The sequence below is a fragment of the Impatiens glandulifera genome, chromosome 6 (assembly GCF_907164915.1).
Source record: "Impatiens glandulifera chromosome 6, dImpGla2.1, whole genome shotgun sequence".
Lineage (NCBI taxonomy): Eukaryota > Viridiplantae > Streptophyta > Magnoliopsida > Ericales > Balsaminaceae > Impatiens > Impatiens glandulifera.
In genome coordinates, this window is record NC_061867.1 from 10,897,175 (window position 1) to 10,924,416 (window position 27,242).

General features: G+C 29.5%; 1 protein-coding gene across 1 annotated transcript; it reads right to left on the bottom strand.

Moving 5' to 3' along the window:
- Nucleotides 1-1,890: 1,890 nt before the first annotated feature.
- LOC124943140 (vegetative cell wall protein gp1-like) lies at nt 1,891-27,242 on the bottom strand. The gene is made up of 4 exons (XM_047483695.1): nt 27,106-27,242; nt 19,440-20,012; nt 10,595-11,183; nt 1,891-2,304 (listed from the first exon to the last, which is right to left on the bottom strand). Exons 1-4 carry the CDS (start codon nt 27,240-27,242, stop codon nt 1,891-1,893), a joined length of 1,713 nt encoding a protein of 570 aa, XP_047339651.1.

A 27,242-nucleotide genomic window follows, 5' to 3' on the forward strand; every position in this document is an offset into this window, starting at 1 on the left:
TCTTAATTCCATAATTAACAAATTTAACTATATATTATTTATTTCTTACATAAATAATATTCCTTAAAATATTAATTCAATAGCTATATACCTTTAATTATATATTATTTTATTTCATAAATAAATAATATTATTTAATATTAATAATGAAATCTAATATATACTAATAATCAATTTTTAGTATGTAACCTATAACTCAATTATAATAGTTAGTGGATTAACCTTATTAATTATTGTTGTCTTCTAGAAAAACATTAAGATTCTTAAAATAATTTTAATTAAATTATCTATATTAGTTGTTCTATTCAAGTTAGTAATTGCACATTAAATTAAATGGAAATTGGATTTTAAATCTATTCGGGATAAAATTTTGTAACGAAATCTTCGAGGCTGAAAAAGGTATGTACTTTTGGACGGAAATTGAGCCATAATGCAAGTGTGACTTAGAAAATTGAAAATATTGTCTTAAGGGCCGAAGAATGTGAAGTCTCTAAGCTAAAATCTCAATTACAAAAGATTCACAACTAGAACATAACTATAACAAAAACTTACCTTGATTAAATAAACTAATGGATGATTATAGTCTTCCGTTGGATTGTCGCTGCTCCACGGTTGCTATTTCCACTACTGCTGCGATTGGGAATATGGATCTTGGCAGCCTGAATCTCAAATAAGAAATAAAATAGAGAGAATGGGGATTGGTGCCAATGATTAATCTAAATGAAACTAATTTAATAATAGTGTAAGCCTATTTAGCTTATTTTACTCTTGTAAGAGTGGACTCACGAAATCCGCTTCGAGAATTAACAAAAATAAATAAACTTTTTGTTTTGTTGTGACAACTCAAATGCGCAATTGACTTATCAAATAATAGTAAAGAATGCATATAAGTTAGAACTATCTTATTAACTTTTTGAACTATCTATAACAAAATTTAAAAATATATTTGTGTGCGGTAATACGGCGCCTAAATCGTTATAACAATTCGACACAACTAAAACAAAGTAGATAAAAATATAGCAATCTATTAGTAGTTAGACATTAATATTAAAAATCACTTCTTAATAATAATTATTTATGACACTAATTTCAAAGCATGTTATTTATGTAATCTTAACTTTTTGAGTTAATAAAATTTAACTTTCTTTTCACATCTGGATTATATTTTTTTAACTTTTAAATTAAATTAATGTTAGATGTAATGATCAATTATCTTAAATAATAATTAATTGTATATATAATTATGATTATTTTGTGTTTTTTGTTTCATTTTAAGGTATTTTAATTATTTAATAGATAAATATTAAATCAAATAATAAAAAGTTAATAATAACAATAAAATGATTAATAATAAATCTCAATATCACATCAATGTAATAATTTTATTTTCTTGTTCAATCCATATATTTCTGTTACAAATAAAGAAGCACAAATATTGAACCAAATATCTAAATAAATAAGTCTGAAATCTTCATTTGCCACAACTTGTTTGACAACCATTTTGGCACTTGGTAAAATTTAGTTAACCTGCAATTAGATCATATAGTTTAGGACATCTTATCAAAATTTTAAAAATTACTGAAATATAAATTATTAATCTAAAAATGTTTTTTTTAATAGAAACATATTGGGCACAATAGCCACAATGCATTTAAAATAATAATTATCTTTGGTATTAAAACATTTTTTTGATGAATTTTCTAACAATAAGTAGAGTAAGTATAGGACCATTACATTAGTAGGCGGCGTAGGGGGAGTAGGCGGCGTAGGGGGAGTAGGCGGCGTAGGGGGTGTAGGCGGCGTAGGGGGTGTAGGCGGCGTAGGGGGAGTTGGCGGCGTAGGGGGCGTAGGAGGCGTAGGCGGAGTAGGCGGCGTCGGCAGGGTAGGTGCTTAGGCAGGGTACGGGGTCTCCACGGAGTATGGGGTGCATGGGGTGCGTGGGGTGCGTGGGGTGCGTGGGGTGCGTGGGGGGCGTGGGGTGCGTGGGGGGCGTGGGGTGCGTGGGGTGCGAGGGGTGCGTGGGGTGCGTGAGGCGCGTGGGGCGCGTGGGGTGCGTGGGGTGCGTGGGGCGTAGGCGTCGTTGGCGGTGTAGGAGGAGTAGGCGGAGTTGGCGGCGTAGGCGGAGTAGGCGGAGTTGGCGGAGTTGGCGGAGTAGGCGGAGTTGGCGGCGTAGGCGGAGTTGGCGGAGTTGGCGGCGTAGGCGGAGTTGGCGGCGTCGGCGGAGTAGGCGGCGTGGGCAGGGTAGGCGGCTTCAGCAGGGTAAGGGGTGTCCACGGTGTGTGGGGTGTCTGTATAGCTACAGAGCTATTGAAAATCGTTAGTATTAGAAATAAGAATAAGGTCACTATTTTCATCATATTTTTGGATTCAACAATAGAGAAATGCACTTTTTTATTACTCTAAATTTTATCTTCAATACCCCTCAAATACCACAAATATTTATAGCAATCCAAAAAATAAATTTAATAGCAATCTATTAGTTGATAATTATGACAATAATTTTGAAGACCACTTTATAAATTAGTAGTTATCACATTATTCAAAGATGGGTATGTATTTATTAAATTATTATTACAGATAATGATCAATTATTTTTAGAGAAAGAATAAATTACAATAGATAATGATCAATTAATTACATCTAGATAATGATTACATTTTTTTTTGTCACTAATTATTATAATATGTATGGTGTTTTAATTTTTATTTTATAAAAAAATAATAAAATATCATATAAACAATGAGATCATTTAACATAATTTCTTATTTATTTAATGTTAAATTCTTACTGAATAATATTAAAAGAGTATAATCATAAAGTTTTTTTAATATTTTTTCTCATTTTAGTCGAAGTTTGAATTCAAAATTAGGTTTTATTGATGTAATATTCCTATGATTATTTAGGAACTATCTAAATAGGATAGAACCAATCAATCGATCTAAATAACAATAACTCAAATTTGAATTTGAAAATTTAAAAAAACGAATTTGCTGTTCTTGGGTTAATTATGTTGACCACAGCCCAAAAAGCTTCACAACATGATTGAAAACATGTTGAGCAATTGTTTGGATTATGTTTGATCCATCCCGATTATATTTGATAAAAATTAAAATATTCAAAATAAAATTAAATTTTTGAGTTTTTGAATTGGTTAAAACGAACTACCATTGTTCTTATTTTGGTACCAATCAAGTAGGTCTGATATAAGAAAGCTATTAGATATCCCCTTTCACTTCAAAACAACTTTAAAATTAAAAACTCAAATTTTGATCACAAATTGTTTTAAACAAATTGATCATCATTCAGGTCGATTGATACCTTGAGATGATTATCAACATTTTCATGGAATCTTTGTGAAGCTACTCAAGATCTTGGATCAAAGAATTAAAGCTAAAAAACGAATTAAAAAAAATGAATATTTGATGTTCCTGAGGACCGAGAGATCCGACCGAGGATCCTCGGTCCGGACTGAATCCTAGGATTAAAAAAATTAACCTCAGACCGATGTTCTTGAGTTAGGACCGAGATATCCGACCGAGGATTTTCACCTAGGACCGAGAGGTCCGATCTAGGACCGAGAGTCCTAACCTTGAGACCAAGACTCCTTAACCATAGGACCGAGAGTCTTAACTTTAGGACCAAGAATCCTACCCTCGGGACCGAGACTCCCTAACCTTAGGCCTGAGAGTTCTAAACATGGGACTGAGAATATCAAGTTTAGGACTGAGGAATCCAAAACGCAGGACCGAAGGACCTAGCCTAGAGCTAGTCCTAGACCGAAAGGTTTATACACCTCGATTGAGAAACTTAGACCCATGCTAACCTAGGACCGATAGGATTTTACACCTAGACCAGTAAGATCAGGCAAGTACCAAGAGTCCTTAGCACCTCAACCGAGGGACTTTGGTTCTTAGACCAAAGATCCCAAACCTCGACCGAGAGGTTCCTTGACCCAGACCGAGAGTCTTTCGACCTCGACCGATAAAAATGAACTCCGGACCTAGGACTTCGTTCTTAAGACCTGTTTGGTTTCACTTTTTAAAATCCAAAATTATTTTTGTAGTTTTGGGACTCCGAATTATTTTCTAAAAATCCCAAAAAAATAGAAAATACGTTTTAAATATTTTTGGGATATTTCCACAAAAATATTTCGATAAAGGCTCGTTTGGTGTTTATTTTTAAATCCTAATGCCTTTAAAAATAACGGGTATTCTTTAGGTATTTCCACCCTAGTTATCATTCACATGATGTACCAACATTTTAAAAAAATTTTGTTTTCATATTTTAAATAAAGCTCAAACCTAGAACTATGACTAGGATCGGAAGAATAATCGGATAAAACTCTAACGTTATACAACCGATTTTTAAAAGCCAACATTATAAGTAGAGACCGTTTTTTAAAATGGGTGCGGAGGATGAAGCACGAAAGCCCTTTCCCGAGTATCACCAAATTACTAACTAAAAGAAACTCTAGTCAATACGTTTGTATACGTATACCAACTTTTATTTATTTAAAAAAAAAATTATTATTGAAAACTCTATTTCAAAATAAATAATCTTTTAAATTAATTATGTTTAAACTAAATGATTTTTTAAAGAATTAAATTGTGATTGATTAACCTAAATCTCTGAATTATTTAAATTAAACCCAAAATTAATTATTTTTAATGAGTTTTAAAAAGTTGTCAAAAATTAGTAACATGTTTTAAAAGTAATGTTTTACTTTTTTTTAAATGAACACGCTAATCGAGGTTAAAATTTTCAAACTACGAGTTTTTTACCATGTGATATATGTCCACACAGTAAATTAAAGATTTCAACTTCATTGGTCTGCATCCTTCATGGATTTCAATGTTTCTTCTATTCTTTGTATTAAAATATTAAAATAAATAACAAAATACAAAATAATACACTGATCGTGTAAAAGAAGAATAAAATAAACTATATGCAGATCATATTTCTATAACATATAAAGAATTTATGCAAGTAATATATCTTATATAAAACAAACATAAATATTTCTTAATTTAAAATAAATTTTATATTTTAATATTTAAAAAAACTTTATTTTAATTTCATATATTTATCCTATAAAGATATCATCAATTTTAAATAAGATCTACATCAAATTAAAAATTAATTTATTAATCTTATCAATTGCAATACCGCTCTATTGTTGGATATGGGTTTAAAGCAAAAATTTTTATCAAATCTTTACACCTAATCAGAGATAAAAGTCCCACGTGTTGCTCCTGTAACTAATCCACACGAGCCCGGTTAGATTCTCTTGTCTTCGACTGTCTTACTAATCCACACGAGCCTGGTTAGATTCTCTTGTCTTCGACTGTTATACTTTCAATTAAATATTTATCTAAAAACGTATTTGTTGGTATATTTATCTGGAAAAAAATGTTTCACTAAAACCTCAAATATTCAAACTCCTAACATCATTCAATTCATAACATTGAAGTGGTATGCTTAAACTAATTTGAGAAGATTTATGTAAAATATTATTTGATATGAATTGACTTGGAGAAATTATTCTTTTGGATTTAAGATGACCATTTTCTAATTTTTTTCTTGACTTGTTCCTACAAAATCAATGTCCAAAGAATAACTCTATGAAATTAATTGGAAAATATATATTTCATACCCAAAATGTTTTCTTAAATTGAATATGAACTCTATAAAATTTTGATTAAACAAACTATCAACCAAAATGTGCATAACATTTGCATTCATGTTTATAAAATATATAAATATTATGATTTTATTATACTTAATTATTAAGGTCTATTGTCATCTTTGGGATTGAGATTTTGAAAATAATTTTTGGATATTATTTATATAGGTTTAGATTGAAAATTTTGTATAATATTTTTTTCAATACATTCATTTTGACTATAGGTAAAAATTTGTACTCTACTTGTTGAATTTTTCTTATAATGTTGGAAACTTACACGAACTTCACAAATCATAACTACTTAAAGTGTATAACTGCTTTATTGGATATTAGATTTTTAATACAATACTTTTATTACATTGGATAAGGCAAGTAGTAACACAACTTATTGATACAATAGAAAAACTAATAAATCAAGTTTTAGATCTTAAATTATTCAAATATTTCTTTTATATTAAATGGTCTCTATAAAGTACTCTATCTAAGTGATACATTGAAAATAGTCCAAACTAGTTCTCCCTAATTAAAAAATAAAATTATTTATAAAGTATTTTAAAAAAATGTGAATACTTTCAGAAGTATTGTGACACAGTTATGAGTCTACATTAAAACACTTATATATTTAAAATATACATATCTAAAAAGGTTTTTTTTAAACTTAAAAACAATTATAAAAAAAACTAGAGGAGACACGAATGACCAAACCATAGATGAAAAATAGTGACACGAGCAATAGTAACCGGTCGACTTAGATGAAAAATACACACGAACACATGAAGAAAAGTCGACCTAAATGAATTATACACACAAAACGCTTGGAGACGTAAATGACTTAACCATACTGTAATTTGAAGAATTCCATATCTTAAGAGCTCCTTCATCCATGGAAGAGGGTGGTGAGATGCTGCTGGCTGAATATATAGGCTCTAAAATATTTAAGGAGAAAAGATTTAAAAATCATAACTCATTCCCTTAATTAAATTTTTGATCGTATATTATTTTATTTCATAATATATTATCTTTTCTTTTAATCTAATTCGTCAACTCTTAACATTTGACCTCGTATAATTCAATTATAATAACTATATGTTTAACCATATTAATCATAGTTGATTCTAGCACAACATTATGACTCCTAAAATAATTGGATTAAATTATCTCCATTAATTATTCTATCCAAGTTTAGTTATTACACGTTAAATTAAAGGACATAATTCTTTCAATCTTCCCCTTGTCTTTAAACTAAAGTGTTCAATATAAGATACATTTGTTTCTTAATGTTTTATTTGATTATATGATAAAATTCATATATATTATCAAATATGTTTTTGTACACTGATTTTGAACTTTAAATTAAACGAATTGTTCAAATAATCCATCCGAGCATGGCAATGCATTTTCAGTTCTCGCTCATCAAGTGGTCGAAACACTATTCATGTTCAATGCATCATAGTATACACAGAGCAGTATGACTTCTCTCTTCTTGTATGACTATGACTCCTACTCAACTTTTGACACTCTTAACTTTTTCTTTTATAACTTTCTTTCCCGAGAAGTGTTTAATAGTATAAATGAATATGAATCATCAAATACGACAACAACATACTCATGTTTAAAGAATCTATTAATCATAGTTTAACTAAAAAATTCACAATCTGTTTTGAAGAGTTATAAGATAGGTCAGTCTTACATGTATATCTATATACATATATGTAAATGATTGGACATCTCTGTGTTCCTATAGCCTTGAAACATAGCAATATCAGTCAATTTACAATATAGTCACTTATAAAATAATTTATGTCCATTTGGTGTTTTTTATCTATAAACTTTTAATAATTCAAAACTTAATTTCACTTAATAGAGTTTCATTCACCGGAACACTTAAAGTGATCTCATTTGTTAATAATGAATTATTTGGACAAGAGTCTAGATGTACATAAGCGGTGATTTTAATATGTTAGATATAAAATGGTTTTGATAATGAATAATAAAACTAAGTTAAATTATATATATATATATATAATTGTAAAGTCATATCAAGTATATTAACAATTTTAAAGATAACAATAAGGTGTTGTAGTATAGTGGTTAGTACTCCCGACTGTCACCAGGGTTTGAATCTCACCAGTCGCAAATAATAATTGAAAATCCACTTCTAAGTAACATTATTTAAAGATGCTCAAGTGAAAAAGAAAAGGCACACAATTAAAACAAGATGTAGTCATTAACCTAGGCCAGAAATATGTGGCCTATGAACATAAAAAATTAATAAAAATACTTAACAAATGCTAACAGACATTTGACTATGCACAACTATGAGCATCCTCTAAAAAAATGTTGGTACAACAAATAAAATGTAGAAAAAGATAAAAGAGATGGTCAATTAATTGGACCCCATTAAGTAAAATACAATTTTCAAAGAGTTATTCAATAAAAAGAATGAGAAAAGAAATTACACATTAACCAAAGACCTAACTAACTTAAGAAATAAGATCACTTTTGTATATTCCACTAGAACCCCATCTTTCTCCATGTGCTGATATACCCACTCCTAGAGATGTACCCACTCATGCCATCCAATCTTCAAATGGGACAATAACATATGAAACACCGAAGAAAATAGTAAAGACCAAAACCACCACCAAATATTTAGAAGAAAAATATGCATTCAAAGAAAACATTTTCAAAAATGTTGTCCCTAAGGTAGTCATCAAAAGGCTAAGATCAAGCAGGAAACCAAGTCTTAAATTAAAACAACTTTTACAAGCTCATAACATAACACAATGCTCAAGTTGACATTTTAACATGAACTTATGAAAATATATTAGACAATAATTATGGATCAAAAGTCGATACCATTAAATGTTGGCAAAAAGCAATTTATATGTTACTGAATCTATGATTTGGTATATTGATTCTATACTAATTACATCTCATAAAGTAATGATACTCCTGTCTTTATGTGTCACATGTCTTTATGTGTCACAGAGCTCTTGACATATCTATCATATAAATAGGTTTAAAATACTTCAGGTGGGAAGATTCAAAAATCAGAACTCATTTCTTAATTAACCTTTTAATTTATTATATATATATATATATATATATATATATATATATATATATTATTTTATTTTATTTTATTTCATAAATAAATAATATATTTTTTTTAAATCTTAATTCCATAATTAACAAATTTAACTATATATTATTTATTTCTTACATAAATAATATTCCTTAAAATATTAATTCAATAGCTATATACCTTTAATTATATATTATTTTATTTCATAAACAAATAATATTATTTAATATTAATAATGAAATCTAATATATACTAATAATCAATTTTTAGTATGTAACCTATAACTCAATTATAATAGTTAGTGGATTAACCTTATTAATTATTGTTGTCTTCTAGAAAAACATTAAGATTCTTAAAATAATTTTAATTAAATTATCTATATTAGTTGTTCTATTCAAGTTAGTAATTGCACATTAAATTAAATGGAAATTGGATTTTAAATCTATTCGGGATAAAATTTTGTAACGAAATCTTCGAGGCTGAAAAAGGTATGTACTTTTGGACGGAAATTGAGCCATAATGCAAGTGTGACTTAGAAAATTGAAAATATTGTCTTAAGGGCCGAAGAATGTGAAGTCTCTAAGCTAAAATCTCAATTACAAAAGATTCACAACTAGAACATAACTATAACAAAAACTTACCTTGATTAAATAAACTAATGGATGATTATAGTCTTCCGTTGGATTGTCGCTGCTCCACGGTTGCTATTTCCACTACTGCTGCGATTGGGAATATGGATCTTGGCAGCCTGAATCTCAAATAAGAAATAAAATAGAGAGAATGGGGATTGGTGCCAATGATTAATCTAAATGAAACTAATTTAATAATAGTGTAAGCCTATTTAGCTTATTTTACTCTTGTAAGAGTGGACTCACGAAATCCGCTTCGAGAATTAACAAAAATAAATAAACTTTTTGTTTTGTTGTGACAACTCAAATGCGCAATTGACTTATCAAATAATAGTAAAGAATGCATATAAGTTAGAACTATCTTATTAACTTTTTGAACTATCTATAACAAAATTTAAAAATATATTTGTGTGCGGTAATACGGCGCCTAAATCGTTATAACAATTCGACACAACTAAAACAAAGTAGATAAAAATATAGCAATCTATTAGTAGTTAGACATTAATATTAAAAATCACTTCTTAATAATAATTATTTATGACACTAATTTCAAAGCATGTTATTTATGTAATCTTAACTTTTTGAGTTAATAAAATTTAACTTTCTTTTCACATCTGGATTATATTTTTTTAACTTTTAAATTAAATTAATGTTAGATGTAATGATCAATTATCTTAAATAATAATTAATTGTATATATAATTATGATTATTTTGTGTTTTTGTTTCATTTTAAGGTATTTTAATTATTTAATAGATAAATATTAAATCAAATAATAAAAAGTTAATAATAACAATAAAATGATTAATAATAAATCTCAATATCACATCAATGTAATAATTTTATTTTCTTGTTCAATCCATATATTTCTGTTACAAATAAAGAAGCACAAATATTGAACCAAATATCTAAATAAATAAGTCTGAAATCTTCATTTGCCACAACTTGTTTGACAACCATTTTGGCACTTGGTAAAATTTAGTTAACCTGCAATTAGATCATATAGTTTAGGACATCTTATCAAAATTTTAAAAATTACTGAAATATAAATTATTAATCTAAAAAATGTTTTTTTTAATAGAAACATATTGGGCACAATAGCCACAATGCATTTAAAATAATAATTATCTTTGGTATTAAAACATTTTTTTGATGAATTTTCTAACAATAAGTAGAGTAAGTATAGGACCATTACATTAGTAGGCGGCGTAGGGGGAGTAGGCGGCGTAGGGGGAGTAGGCGGCGTAGGGGGAGTAGGCGGCGTAGGGGGTGTAGGCGGCGTAGGGGGTGTAGGCGGCGTAGGGGGAGTTGGCGGCGTAGGGGGCGTAGGAGGCGTAGGCGGAGTAGGCGGCGTCGGCAGGGTAGGTGGCTTAGGCAGGGTACGGGGTCTCCACGGAGTATGGGGTGCATGGGGTGCGTGGGGTGCGTGGGGTGCGTGGGGTGCGTGGGGGGCGTGGGGTGCGTGGGGGGCGTGGGGTGCGGGGGGTGCGAGGGGTGCGTGGGGTGCGTGAGGCGCGTGGGGCGCGTGGGGTGCGTGGGGTGCGTGGGGCGTAGGCGTCGTTGGCGGTGTAGGAGGAGTAGGCGGAGTTGGCGGCGTAGGCGGAGTAGGCGGAGTTGGCGGAGTTGGCGGAGTAGGCGGAGTTGGCGGCGTAGGCGGAGTTGGCGGAGTTGGCGGCGTAGGCGGAGTTGGCGGCGTCGGCGGAGTAGGCGGCGTGGGCAGGGTAGGCGGCTTCAGCAGGGTAAGGGGTGTCCACGGTGTGTGGGGTGTCTGTATAGCTACAGAGCTATTGAAAATCGTTAGTATTAGAAATAAGAATAAGGTCACTATTTTCATCATATTTTTGGATTCAACAATAGAGAAATGCACTTTTTTATTACTCTAAATTTTATCTTCAATACCCCTCAAATACCACAAATATTTATAGCAATCCAAAAAATAAATTTAATAGCAATCTATTAGTTGATAATTATGACAATAATTTTGAAGACCACTTTATAAATTAGTAGTTATCACATTATTCAAAGATGGGTATGTATTTATTAAATTATTATTACAGATAATGATCAATTATTTTTAGAGAAAGAATAAATTACAATAGATAATGATCAATTAATTACATCTAGATAATGATTACATTTTTTTTTGTCACTAATTATTATAATATGTATGGTGTTTTAATTTTTATTTTATAAAAAAATAATAAAATATCATATAAACAATGAGATCATTTAACATAATTTCTTATTTATTTAATGTTAAATTCTTACTGAATAATATTAAAAGAGTATAATCATAAAGTTTTTTTAATATTTTTTCTCATTTTAGTCGAAGTTTGAATTCAAAATTAGGTTTTATTGATGTAATATTCCTATGATTATTTAGGAACTATCTAAATAGGATAGAACCAATCAATCGATCTAAATAACAATAACTCAAATTTGAATTTGAAAATTTAAAAAAACGAATTTGCTGTTCTTGGGTTAATTATGTTGACCACAGCCCAAAAAGCTTCACAACATGATTGAAAACATGTTGAGCAATTGTTTGGATTATGTTTGATCCATCCCGATTATATTTGATAAAAATTAAAATATTCAAAATAAAATTAAATTTTTGAGTTTTTGAATTGGTTAAAACGAACTACCATTGTTCTTATTTTGGTACCAATCAAGTAGGTCTGATATAAGAAAGCTATTAGATATCCCCTTTCACTTCAAAACAACTTTAAAATTAAAAACTCAAATTTTGATCACAAATTGTTTTAAACAAATTGATCATCATTCAGGTCGATTGATACCTTGAGATGATTATCAACATTTTCATGGAATCTTTGTGAAGCTACTCAAGATCTTGGATCAAAGAATTAAAGCTAAAAAACGAATTAAAAAAAATGAATATTTGATGTTCCTGAGGACCGAGAGATCCGACCGAGGATCCTCGGTCCGGACTGAATCCTAGGATTAAAAAAATTAACCTCAGACCGATGTTCTTGAGTTAGGACCGAGATATCCGACCGAGGATTTTCACCTAGGACCGAGAGGTCCGATCTAGGACCGAGAGTCCTAACCTTGAGACCAAGACTCCTTAACCATAGGACCGAGAGTCTTAACTTTAGGACCAAGAATCCTACCCTCGGGACCGAGACTCCCTAACCTTAGGCCTGAGAGTTCTAAACATGGGACTGAGAATATCAAGTTTAGGACTGAGGAATCCAAAACGCAGGACCGAAGGACCTAGCCTAGAGCTAGTCCTAGACCGAAAGGTTTATACACCTCGATTGAGAAACTTAGACCCATGCTAACCTAGGACCGATAGGATTTTACACCTAGACCAGTAAGATCAGGCAAGTACCAAGAGTCCTTAGCACCTCAACCGAGGGACTTTGGTTCTTAGACCAAAGATCCCAAACCTCGACCGAGAGGTTCCTTGACCCAGACCGAGAGTCTTTCGACCTCGACCGATAAAAATGAACTCCGGACCTAGGACTTCGTTCTTAAGACCTGTTTGGTTTCACTTTTTAAAATCCAAAATTATTTTTGTAGTTTTGGGACTCCGAATTATTTTCTAAAAATCCCAAAAAAATAGAAAATACGTTTTAAATATTTTTGGGATATTTCCACAAAAATATTTCGATAAAGGCTCGTTTGGTGTTTATTTTTAAATCCTAATGCCTTTAAAAATAACGGGTATTCTTTAGGTATTTCCACCCTAGTTATCATTCACATGATGTACCAACATTTTAAAAAAATTTTGTTTTCATATTTTAAATAAAGCTCAAACCTAGAACTATGACTAGGATCGGAAGAATAATCGGATAAAACTCTAACGTTATACAACCGATTTTTAAAAGCCAACATTATAAGTAGAGACCGTTTTTTAAAATGGGTGCGGAGGATGAAGCACGAAAGCCCTTTCCCGAGTATCACCAAATTACTAACTAAAAGAAACTCTAGTCAATACGTTTGTATACGTATACCAACTTTTATTTATTTAAAAAAAAAATTATTGAAAACTCTATTTCAAAATAAATAATCTTTTAAATTAATTATGTTTAAACTAAATGATTTTTTAAAGAATTAAATTGTGATTGATTAACCTAAATCTCTGAATTATTTAAATTAAACCCAAAATTAATTATTTTTAATGAGTTTTAAAAAGTTGTCAAAAATTAGTAACATGTTTTAAAAGTAATGTTTTACTTTTTTTTAAATTAACACGCTAATCGAGGTTAAAATTTTCAAACTACGAGTTTTTTACCATGTGATATATGTCCACACAGTAAATTAAAGATTTCAACTTCATTGGTCTGCATCCTTCATGGATTTCAATGTTTCTTCTATTCTTTGTATTAAAATATTAAAATAAATAACAAAATACAAAATAATACACTGATCGTGTAAAAGAAGAATAAAATAAACTATATGCAGATCATATTTCTATAACATATAAAGAATTTATGCAAGTAATATATCTTATATAAAACAAACATAAATATTTCTTAATTTAAAATAAATTTTATATTTTAATATTTAAAAAAACTTTATTTTAATTTCATATATTTATCCTATAAAGATATCATCAATTTTAAATAAGATCTACATCAAATTAAAAATTAATTTATTAATCTTATCAATTGCAATACCGCTCTATTGTTGGATATGGGTTTAAAGCAAAAATTTTTATCAAATCTTTACACCTAATCAGAGATAAAAGTCCCACGTGTTGCTCCTGTAACTAATCCACACGAGCCCGGTTAGATTCTCTTGTCTTCGACTGTCTTACTAATCCACACGAGCCTGGTTAGATTCTCTTGTCTTCGACTGTTATACTTTCAATTAAATATTTATCTAAAAACGTATTTGTTGGTATATTTATCTGGAAAAAAATGTTTCACTAAAACCTCAAATATTCAAACTCCTAACATCATTCAATTCATAACATTGAAGTGGTATGCTTAAACTAATTTGAGAAGATTTATGTAAAATATTATTTGATATGAATTGACTTGGAGAAATTATTCTTTTGGATTTAAGATGACCATTTTCTAATTTTTTTCTTGACTTGTTCCTACAAAATCAATGTCCAAAGAATAACTCTATGAAATTAATTGGAAAATATATATTTCATACCCAAAATGTTTTCTTAAATTGAATATGAACTCTATAAAATTTTGATTAAACAAACTATCAACCAAAATGTGCATAACATTTGCATTCATGTTTATAAAATATATAAATATTATGATTTTATTATACTTAATTATTAAGGTCTATTGTCATCTTTGGGATTGAGATTTTGAAAATAATTTTTGGATATTATTTATATAGGTTTAGATTGAAAATTTTGTATAATATTTTTTTCAATACATTCATTTTGACTATAGGTAAAAATTTGTACTCTACTTGTTGAATTTTTCTTATAATGTTGGAAACTTACACGAACTTCACAAATCATAACTACTTAAAGTGTATAACTGCTTTATTGGATATTAGATTTTTAATACAATACTTTTATTACATTGGATAAGGCAAGTAGTAACACAACTTATTGATACAATAGAAAAACTAATAAATCAAGTTTTAGATCTTAAATTATTCAAATATTTCTTTTATATTAAATGGTCTCTATAAAGTACTCTATCTAAGTGATACATTGAAAATAGTCCAAACTAGTTCTCCCTAATTAAAAAATAAAATTATTTATAAAGTATTTTAAAAAAATGTGAATACTTTCAGAAGTATTGTGACACAGTTATGAGTCTACATTAAAACACTTATATATTTAAAATATACATATCTAAAAAGGTTTTTTTTAAACTTAAAAACAATTATAAAAAAAACTAGAGGAGACACGAATGACCAAACCATAGATGAAAAATAGTGACACGAGCAATAGTAACCGGTCGACTTAGATGAAAAATACACACGAACACATGAAGAAAAGTCGACCTAAATGAATTATACACACAAAACGCTTGGAGACGTAAATGACTTAACCATACTGTAATTTGAAGAATTCCATATCTTAAGAGCTCCTTCATCCATGGAAGAGGGTGGTGAGATGCTGCTGGCTGAATATATAGGCTCTAAAATATTTAAGGAGAAAAGATTTAAAAATCATAACTCATTCCCTTAATTAAATTTTTGATCGTATATTATTTTATTTCATAATATATTATCTTTTCTTTTAATCTAATTCGTCAACTCTTAACATTTGACCTCGTATAATTCAATTATAATAACTATATGTTTAACCATATTAATCATAGTTGATTCTAGCACAACATTATGACTCCTAAAATAATTGGATTAAATTATCTCCATTAATTATTCTATCCAAGTTTAGTTATTACACGTTAAATTAAAGGACATAATTCTTTCAATCTTCCCCTTGTCTTTAAACTAAAGTGTTCAATATAAGATACATTTGTTTCTTAATGTTTTATTTGATTATATGATAAAATTCATATATATTATCAAATATGTTTTTGTACACTGATTTTGAACTTTAAATTAAACGAATTGTTCAAATAATCCATCCGAGCATGGCAATGCATTTTCAGTTCTCGCTCATCAAGTGGTCGAAACACTATTCATGTTCAATGCATCATAGTATACACAGAGCAGTATGACTTCTCTCTTCTTGTATGACTATGACTCCTACTCAACTTTTGACACTCTTAACTTTTTCTTTTATAACTTTCTTTCCCGAGAAGTGTTTAATAGTATAAATGAATATGAATCATCAAATACGACAACAACATACTCATGTTTAAAGAATCTATTAATCATAGTTTAACTAAAAAATTCACAATCTGTTTTGAAGAGTTATAAGATAGGTCAGTCTTACATGTATATCTATATACATATATGTAAATGATTGGACATCTCTGTGTTCCTATAGCCTTGAAACATAGCAATATCAGTCAATTTACAATATAGTCACTTATAAAATAATTTATGTCCATTTGGTGTTTTTTATCTATAAACTTTTAATAATTCAAAACTTAATTTCACTTAATAGAGTTTCATTCACCGGAACACTTAAAGTGATCTCATTTGTTAATAATGAATTATTTGGACAAGAGTCTAGATGTACATAAGCGGTGATTTTAATATGTTAGATATAAAATGGTTTTGATAATGAATAATAAAACTAAGTTAAATTATATATATATATATATAATTGTAAAGTCATATCAAGTATATTAACAATTTTAAAGATAACAATAAGGTGTTGTAGTATAGTGGTTAGTACTCCCGACTGTCACCAGGGTTTGAATCTCACCAGTCGCAAATAATAATTGAAAATCCACTTCTAAGTAACATTATTTAAAGATGCTCAAGTGAAAAAGAAAAGGCACACAATTAAAACAAGATGTAGTCATTAACCTAGGCCAGAAATATGTGGCCTATGAACATAAAAAATTAATAAAAATACTTAACAAATGCTAACAGACATTTGACTATGCACAACTATGAGCATCCTCTAAAAAAATGTTGGTACAACAAATAAAATGTAGAAAAAGATAAAAGAGATGGTCAATTAATTGGACCCCATTAAGTAAAATACAATTTTCAAAGAGTTATTCAATAAAAAGAATGAGAAAAGAAATTACACATTAACCAAAGACCTAACTAACTTAAGAAATAAGATCACTTTTGTATATTCCACTAGAACCCCATCTTTCTCCATGTGCTGATATACCCACTCCTAGAGATGTACCCACTCATGCCATCCAATCTTCAAATGGGACAATAACATATGAAACACCGAAGAAAATAGTAAAGACCAAAACCACCACCAAATATTTAGAAGAAAAATATGCATTCAAAGAAAACATTTTCAAAAATGTTGTCCCTAAGGTAGTCATCAAAAGGCTAAGATCAAGCAGGAAACCAAGTCTTAAATTAAAACAACTTTTACAAGCTCATAACATAACACAATGCTCAAGTTGACATTTTAACATGAACTTATGAAAATATATTAGACAATAATTATGGATCAAAAGTCGATACCATTAAATGTTGGCAAAAAGCAATTTATATGTTACTGAATCTATGATTTGGTATATTGATTCTATACTAATTACATCTCATAAAGTAATGATACTCCTGTCTTTATGTGTCACATGTCTTTATGTGTCACAGAGCTCTTGACATATCTATCATATAAATAGGTTTAAAATACTTCAGGTGGGAAGATTCAAAAATCAGAACTCATTTCTTAATTAACCTTTTAATTTATTATATATATATATATATATATATATATATATATATATATTATTTTATTTTATTTTATTTCATAAATAAATAATATATTTTTTTTAAATCTTAATTCCATAATTAACAAATTTAACTATATATTATTTATTTCTTACATAAATAATATTCCTTAAAATATTAATTCAATAGCTATATACCTTTAATTATATATTATTTTATTTCATAAATAAATAATATTATTTAATATTAATAATGAAATCTAATATATACTAATAATCAATTTTTAGTATGTAACCTATAACTCAATTATAATAGTTAGTGGATTAACCTTATTAATTATTGTTGTCTTCTAGAAAAACATTAAGATTCTTAAAATAATTTTAATTAAATTATCTATATTAGTTGTTCTATTCAAGTTAGTAATTGCACATTAAATTAAATGGAAATTGGATTTTAAATCTATTCGGGATAAAATTTTGTAACGAAATCCTCGAGGCTGAAAAAGGTATGTACTGTTGGACGGAAATTGAGCCATAATGCAAGTGTGACTTAGAAAATTGAAAATATTGTCTTAAGGGCCGAAGAATGTGAAGTCTCTAAGCTAAAATCTCAATTACAAAAGATTCACAACTAGAACATAACTATAACAAAAACTTACCTTGATTAAATAAACTAATGGATGATTATAGTCTTCCGTTGGATTGTCGCTGCTCCACGGTTGCTATTTCCACTACTGCTGCGATTGGGAATATGGATCTTGGCAGCCTGAATCTCAAATAAGAAATAAAATAGAGAGAATGGGGATTGGTGCCAATGATTAATCTAAATGAAACTAATTTAATAATAGTGTAAGCATATTTAGCTTATTTTACTCTTGTAAGAGTGGACTCACGAAATCCGCTTCGAGAATTAACAAAAATAAATAAACTTTTTGTTTTGTTGTGACAACTCAAATGCGCAATTGACTTATCAAATAATAGTAAAGAATGCATATAAGTTAGAACTATCTTATTAACTTTTTGAACTATCTATAACAAAATTTAAAAATATATTTGTGTACGGTAATACGGCGCCTAAATCGTTATAACAATTCGACACAACTAAAACAAAGTAGATAAAAATATAGCAATCTATTAGTAGTTAGACATTAATATTAAAAATCACTTCTTAATAATAATTATTTATGACACTAATTTCAAAGCATGTTATTTATGTAATCTTAACTTTTTGAGTTAATAAAATTTAACTTTCTTTTCACATCTGGATTATATTTTTTTAACTTTTAAATTAAATTAATGTTAGATGTAATGATCAATTATCTTAAATAATAATTAATTGTATATATAATTATGATTATTTTGTGTTTTTGTTTCATTTTAAGGTATTTTAATTATTTAATAGATAAATATTAAATCAAATAATAAAAAGTTAATAATAACAATAAAATGATTAATAATAAATCTCAATATAACATCAATGTAATAATTTTATTTTCTTGTTCAATCCATATATTTCTGTTACAAATAAAGAAGCACAAATATTGAACCAAATATCTAAATAAATAAGTCTGAAATCTTCATTTGCCACAACTTGTTTGACAACCATTTTGGCACTTGGTAAAATTTAGTTAACCTGCAATTAGATCATATAGTTTAGGACATCTTATCAAAATTTTAAAAATTACTGAAATATAAATTATTAATCTAAAAAATGTTTTTTTTAATAGAAACATATTGGGCACAATAGCCACAATGCATTTAAAATAATAATTATCTTTGGTATTAAAACATTTTTTTGATGAATTTTCTAACAATAAGTAGAGTAAGTATAGGACCATTACATTAGTAGGCGGCGTAGGGGGAGTAGGCGGCGTAGGGGGAGTAGGCGGCGTAGGGGGAGTAGGCGGCGTAGGGGGAGTAGGCGGCGTAGGGGGTGTAGGCGGCGTAGGGGGTGTAGGCGGCGTAGGGGGAGTTGGCGGCGTAGGGGGCGTAGGAGGCGTAGGCGGAGTAGGCGGCGTCGGCAGGGTAGGTGGCTTAGGCAGGGTACGGGGTCTCCACGGAGTATGGGGTGCATGGGGTGCGTGGGGTGCGTGGGGGGCGTGGGGTGCGTGAGGCGCGTGGGGCGCGTGGGGTGCGTGGGGCGTAGGCGTCGTTGGCGGTGTAGGAGGAGTAGGCGGAGTTGGCGGCGTAGGCGGAGTAGGCGGAGTTGGCGGAGTAGGCGGAGTTGGCGGAGTAGGCGGAGTTGGCGGCGTAGGCGGAGTTGGCGGAGTTGGCGGCGTAGGCGGAGTTGGCGGCGTCGGCGGAGTAGGCGGCGTGGGCAGGGTAGGCGGCTTCAGCAGGGTAAGGGGTGTCCACGGTGTGTGGGGTGTCTGTATAGCTACAGAGCTATTGAAAATCGTTAGTATTAGAAATAAGAATAAGGTCACTATTTTCATCATATTTTTGGATTCAACAATAGAGAAATGCACTTTTTTATTACTCTAAATTTTATCTTCAATACCCCTCAAATACCACAAATACTTATAGCAATCCAAAAAATAAATTTAATAGCAATCTATTAGTTGATAATTATGACAATAATTTTGAAGACCACTTTATAAATTAGTAGTTATCACATTATTCAAAGATGGGTATGTATTTATTAAATTATTATTACAGATAATGATCAATTATTTTTAGAGAAAGAATAAATTACAATAGATAATGATCAATTAATTACATCTAGATAATGATTACATTTTTTTTGTCACTAATTATTATAATATGTATGGTGTTTTAATTTTTATTTTATAAAAAAATAATAAAATATCATATAAACAATGAGATCATTTAACATAATTTCTTATTTATTTAATGTTAAATTCTTACTGAATAATATTAAAAGAGTATAATCATAAAGTTTTCTTAATATTTTTTCTCATTTTAGTCGAAATTTGAATTCAAAATTAGGTTTTATTGATGTAATATTCCTATGATTATTTAGGAACTATCTAAATAGGATAGAACCAATCAATCGATCTAAATAACAATAACTCAAATTTGAATTTGAAAATTTAAAAAAACGAATTTGCTGTTCTTGGGTTAATTATGTTGACCACAGCCCAAAAAGCTTCACAACATGATTGAAAACATGTTGAGCAATTGTTTGGATTATGTTTGATCCATCCCGATTATATTTGATAAAAATTAAAATATTCAAAATAAAATTAAATTTTTGAGTTTTTGAATTGGTTAAAACGAACTACCATTGTTCTTATTTTGGTACCAATCAAGTAGGTCTGATATAAGAAAGCTATTAGATATCCCCTCTCACTTCAAAACAACTTTAAAATTAAAAACTCAAATTTTGATCACAAATTGTTTTAAACAAATTGATCATCATTCAGGTCGATTGATACCTTGAGATGATTATCAACATTTTCATGGAATCTTTGTGAAGCTACTCAAGATCTTGGATCAAAGAATTAAAGCTAAAAAACGAATTAAAAAAATGAATATTTGATGTTCCTGAGGACCGAGAGATCCGACCGAGGATCCTCGGTCCGGACTGAATCCTAGGATTAAAAAAATTAACCTCAGACCGATGTTCTTGAGTTAGGACCGAGATATCCGACCGAGGATTTTCACCTAGGACCGAGAGGTCCGATCTAGGACCGAGAGTCCTAACCTTGAGACCAAGACTCCTTAACCATAGGACCGAGAGTCTTAACTTTAGGACCAAGAATCCTACCCTCGGGACCGAGACTCCCTAACCTTAGGCCTGAGAGTTCTAAACATGGGACTGAGAATATCAAGTTTAGGACTGAGGAATCCAAAACGCAGGACCGAAGGACCTAGCCTAGAGCTAGTCCTAGACCGAAAGGTTTATACACCTCGATTGAGAAACTTAGACCCATGCTAACCTAGGACCGATAGGATTTTACACCTAGACCAGTAAGATCAGGCAAGTACCAAGAGTCCTTAGCACCTCAACCGAGGGACTTTGGTTCTTAGACCAAAGATCCCAAACCTCGACCGAGAGGTTCCTTGACCCAGACCGAGAGTCTTTCGACCTCGACCGATAAAAATGAACTCCGGACCTAGGACTTCGTTCTTAAGACCTGTTTGGTTTCACTTTTTAAAATCCAAAATTATTTTTGTAGTTTTGGGACTCCGAATTATTTTCTAAAAATCCCAAAAAAATAGAAAATACGTTTTAAATATTTTTGGGATATTTTCACAAAAATATTTCGATAAAGGCTCGTTTGGTGTTTATTTTTAAATCCTAATGCCTTTAAAAATAACGGGTATTCTTTAGGTATTTCCACCCTAGTTATCATTCACAACATGTACCAACATTTTAAAAAATTTTTGTTTTCATATTTTAAATAAAGCTCAAACCTAGAACTATGACTAGGATCGGAAGAATAATCGGATAAAACTCTAACGTTATACAACCGATTTTTAAAAGTCAACTTTATAAGTAGAGACCGTTTTTTAAAATGGGTGCGGAGGATGAAGCACGAAAGCCCTTTCCCGAGTATCACCAAATTACTAACTAAAAGAAACTCTAGTCAATACGTTTGTATACGTATACCAACTTTTATTTATTTTAAAAAAAAAATTATTGAAAACTCTATTTCAAAATAAAAAATCTTTTAAATTAATTATGTTTAAACTAAATGATTTTTTAAAGAATTAAATTGTGATTGATTAACCTAAATCTCTGAATTATTTAAATTAAACCCAAAATTAATTATTTTTAATGAGTTTTAAAAAGTTGTCAAAATTAGTAACATGTTTTAAAAGTAATGTTTTATTTTTTTTAAATTAATACGCTAATCGAGGTTAAAATTTTCAAACTACGAGTTTTCTACCATTAGATATATGTCCACACAGTAAATTAAAGATTTCAACTTCATTGGTCTGCATCCTTCATGGATTTCAATGTTTCTTCTATTCTTTGTATTAAAATATTAAAATAAATAACAAAATACAAAATAATACACTGATCGTGTAAAAGAAGAATAAAATAAACTATATGCAGATCATATTTCTATAACATATAAAGAATTTATGCAAGTAATATATCTTATATAAAACAAACATAAATATTTCTTAATTTAAAATAAATTTTATATTTTAATATCTCAAAAAACTTTATTTTAATTTCATATATTTATCCTATAAAGATATCATCAATTTTAAATAAGATCTACATCAAATTAAAAATTAATTTATTAATCTTATCAATTGCAATACCGCTCTATTGTTGGATATGAGTTTAAAGCAAAAATTTTTATCAAATCTTTACACCTAATCAGAGATAAAAGTCCCACGTGTTGCTCCTCTAACTAATCCACACGAGCCCGGTTAGATTCTCTTGTCTTCGACTGTCTAACTAATCCACACGAGCCCGGTTAGATTCTCTTGTCTTCGACTGTTATACTTTCAAGTAAATATTTATCTAAAAACATATTTGTTGGTATATTTATCTGGAAAAAAATGTTTCACTAAAACCTCAAATATTCAAACTCCTAACATCATTCAATTCATAACATTGAAGTGGTATGCTTAAACTAATTTGAGAAGATTTATGTAAAATATCATTTGATATGAATTGACTTGGAGAAATTATTCTTTTGGATTTAAGATGACCATTTTCTAATTTTTTTCTTGACTTGTTCCTACAAAATCAATGTCCAAAGAATAACTCTATGAAATTAATTGGAAAATATATATTTCATACCCAAAATGTTTTCTTAAATTGAATATGAACTCTATAAAATTTTGATTAAACAAACTATCAACCAAAATGTGCATAACATTTGCATTCATGTTTATAAAATATATAAATATTATGATTTTATTATACTTAATTATTAAGGTCTATTGTCATCTTTGGGATTGAGATTTTGAAAATAATTTTTGGATATTATTTATATAGGTTTAGATTGAAAATTTTGTATAATATTTTTTTCAATACATTCATTTTGACTATAGGTAAAAATTTGTACTCTACTTGTTGAATTTTTCTTATAATGTTGGAAACTTACACGAACTTCACAAATCATAACTACTTAAAGTGTATAACTGCTTTATTGGATATTAGATTTTTAATACAATACTTTTATTACATTGGATAAGGCAAGTAGTAACACAACTTATTGATACAATAGAAAAACTAATAAATCAAGTTTTAGATCTTAAATTATTCAAATATTTCTTTTATATTAAATGGTCTCTATAAAGTACTCTATCTAAGTGATACATTGAAAATAGTCCAAACTAGTTCTCCCTAATTAAAAAATAAAATTGTTTATAAAGTATTTTAAAAAAATGTGAATACTTTCAGAAGTATTGTGACACAGTTATGAGTCTACATTAAAACACTTATATATTTAAAATATACATATCTAAAAAGGTTTTTTTTAAACTTAAAAACAATTATAAAAAAAACTAGAGGAGACACGAATGACCAAACCATAGATGAAAAATAGTGACACGAGCAATAGTAACCGGTCGACTTAGATGAAAAATACACACGAAACACATGAAGAAAAGTCGACCTAAATGAATTATACACACAAAACGCTTGGAGACGTAAATGACTTAACCATACTGTAATTTGAAGCATTCCATATCTTAAGAGCTCCTTCATCCATGGAAGAGGGTGGTGAGATGCTGCTGGCTGAATATATAGGCTCTAAAATATTTAAGGAGAAAAGATTTAAAAATCATAACTCATTCCCTTAATTAAATTTTTGATCGTATATTATTTTATTTCATAATATATTATCTTTTCTTTTAATCTAATTCGTCAACTCTTAACATTTGACCTCGTAGAATTCAATTATAATAACTATATGTTTAATCATATTAATCATAGTTGATTCTAGCACAATATTATGACTCCTAAAATAATTGGATTAAATTATCTCCATTAATTATTCTATCCAAGTTTAGTTATTACACATTAAATTAAAGGACATAATTCTTTCAATCTTCCCCTTGTCTTTAAACTAAAGTGTTCAATATAAGATACATTTGTTTCTTAATGTTTTATTTGATTATATGATAAAATTCATATATATTATCAAATATGTTTTTGTACACTGATTTTGAACTTTCAATTAAACGAATTGTTCAAATAATCCATCCGAGCATGGCAATGCATTTTCAGTTCTCGCTCATCAAGTGGTCGAAACACTATTCATGTTCAATGCATCATAGTATACACAGAGCAGGATGACTTCTCTCTTCTTGTATGACTATGACTCCTACTCAACTTTTGACACTCTTAACTTTTTCTTTTATAACTTTCTTTCCCGGGAAGTGTTTAATAGTATAAATGAATATGAATCATCAAATGTGACAACAACATACTCATGTTTAAAGAATCTATTAATCATAGTTTAACTAAAAAATTCACAATCTGTTTTGAAGAGTTATAAGATAGGTCAGTCTTACATGTATATCTATATACATATATGTAAATGATTGGACATCTCTGTGTTCCTATAGCCTTGAAACATAGCAATATCAGTCAATTTACAATATAGTCACTTATAAAATAATTTATGTCCATTTGGTGTTTTTTATCTATAAACTTTTAATAATTCAAAACTTAATTTCACTTAATAGAGTTTCATTCACCGGAACACTTAAAGTGATCTCATTTGTTAATAATGAATTATTTGGACAAGAGTCTAGATGTACATAAGCGGTGATTTTAATATGTTAGATATAAAATGGTTTTGATAATGAATAATAAAACTAAGTTAAATTATATATATATATATATATATATATATATATATAATTGTGAAGTCATATCAAGTATATTAACAATTTTAAAGATAACAATAAGGTGTTGTAGTATAGTGGTTAGTACTCCCGACTGTCACCAGGGTTTGAATCTCACCAGTCGCAAATAATAATTGAAAATCCACTTCTAAGTAACATTATTTAAAGATGCTCAAGTGAAAAAGAAAAGGCACACAATTAAAACAAGATGTAGTCATTAACCTAGGCCAGAAATATGTGGCCTAGGAACATAAAAAATTAATAAAAATACTTTTACAAGCTCATAACATAACACAATGCTCAAGTTGACATTTTAACATGAACTTATGAAAATATATTAGACAATAATTATGGATCAAAAGTCGATACCATTAAATGAAAAAAAAATCCATGATATTAATGCTAAGATAGCTCTGCATGTTTCTACCTTCTAAATCATTTTGAGTCCTCAAAAGATCAAAGGGCTTTGCAGTCTCAGTATTTTTACTTCAAGAAGCAAAACGTGTTAGAAAAAAAAATAATCCTTCATTATATAAAAACAAAAAACTATGTGTTTTACTAGGTATAAATAGAACCTTGAAAAATAAGCATCACTCTTTTCACGAACTTTTGTTAGGTGTTCACATTTAACCGCAAAAAGAAAAATAAGATATGAAAATAACAACAAGGAAAGAAACAAGAGAGAATATATAGAACTTCCATCAACCTGTAAAAATTTTGTGTTGTGAATCAAGCTTTACAGTGACATTAGAACGACGCAGGGCTAAAACACGACACATATAACCTTTAAGAGGACCAACTTTGATACTTGTAATAAATGCATGGTTCTGGGCTAAGCTTTTACACAACTTAATCTTGTCCATTGTTTTTGTACTTTCACATTCTAAAGATTCAACCAATTGAGTTGTTTGTTCTTTGTGAATGGCATCAAATATTGTCAACAACTTCTTATGGTTACCAATTTCTAGGAGATTGGAACTTGTGCAATCATCATCAACTTCTAAGATATATTCTAATGCAAATATATAAATTTAAAAAAAAAGTGAAATATAATTGTAAGAAATGATGTAGTGTCAAGGGATTTTGTACGATCTCAAGAACACTTGATGCTTTGAATAATACATTGTCCAAAGCTAAACTCTTGCACAAATCAATATGATTGATTTCTCTTGTACTTTTAGGTTGTTTAGATTCACACAATTGAGGTGTTTGTATTATGTGGCTTCCGGTAGTTGTTTCGGACACCTTATCAAGGTTAGCAACTTCTAGAAGATTGTAAGTTGTGCAATCATCTTTAGCTTGTGAGATACATTATAGATTCTGCAATATGTTCATACTATTAGAAGGTACCAACTATTTGAAAATATATTCAATGAGCAACTGGGAACTGCAAGCAATTTTTAGCTTGAGAATTTTCCACGTGTGTTGCAACTCTTTCTTGTTTTATCTCAGGCAAATCTGGAATCCTTCACTCCTCTCATTTGAGACAATATCTTATATGTACGCACTAGATTTGACCATTTCTTGATCGCCTAGAAAAGAAAATCCTAAAGTGAATGAAAAAGTAGCAGTCGAAATGAAATGAACCCTACATCAAATGTTTTCTCTAATTTCCCCTAAACATGGTGTTTGGTCGATGCTCGTATGGAAACACACATAATGATTGAAAAATAACAAAATACAAACTAAGAACCTGAAGAAGCTTATGATCCTCTTTGCAGCAACCATTAGAAAAGAGGGCGGCGAACACACAATAAGATTTGAATCCATGTTCAAATCATCGATGAGAAACATCCATTTCAGTTGAGAATCAGTGAAATTTGAGGCCAT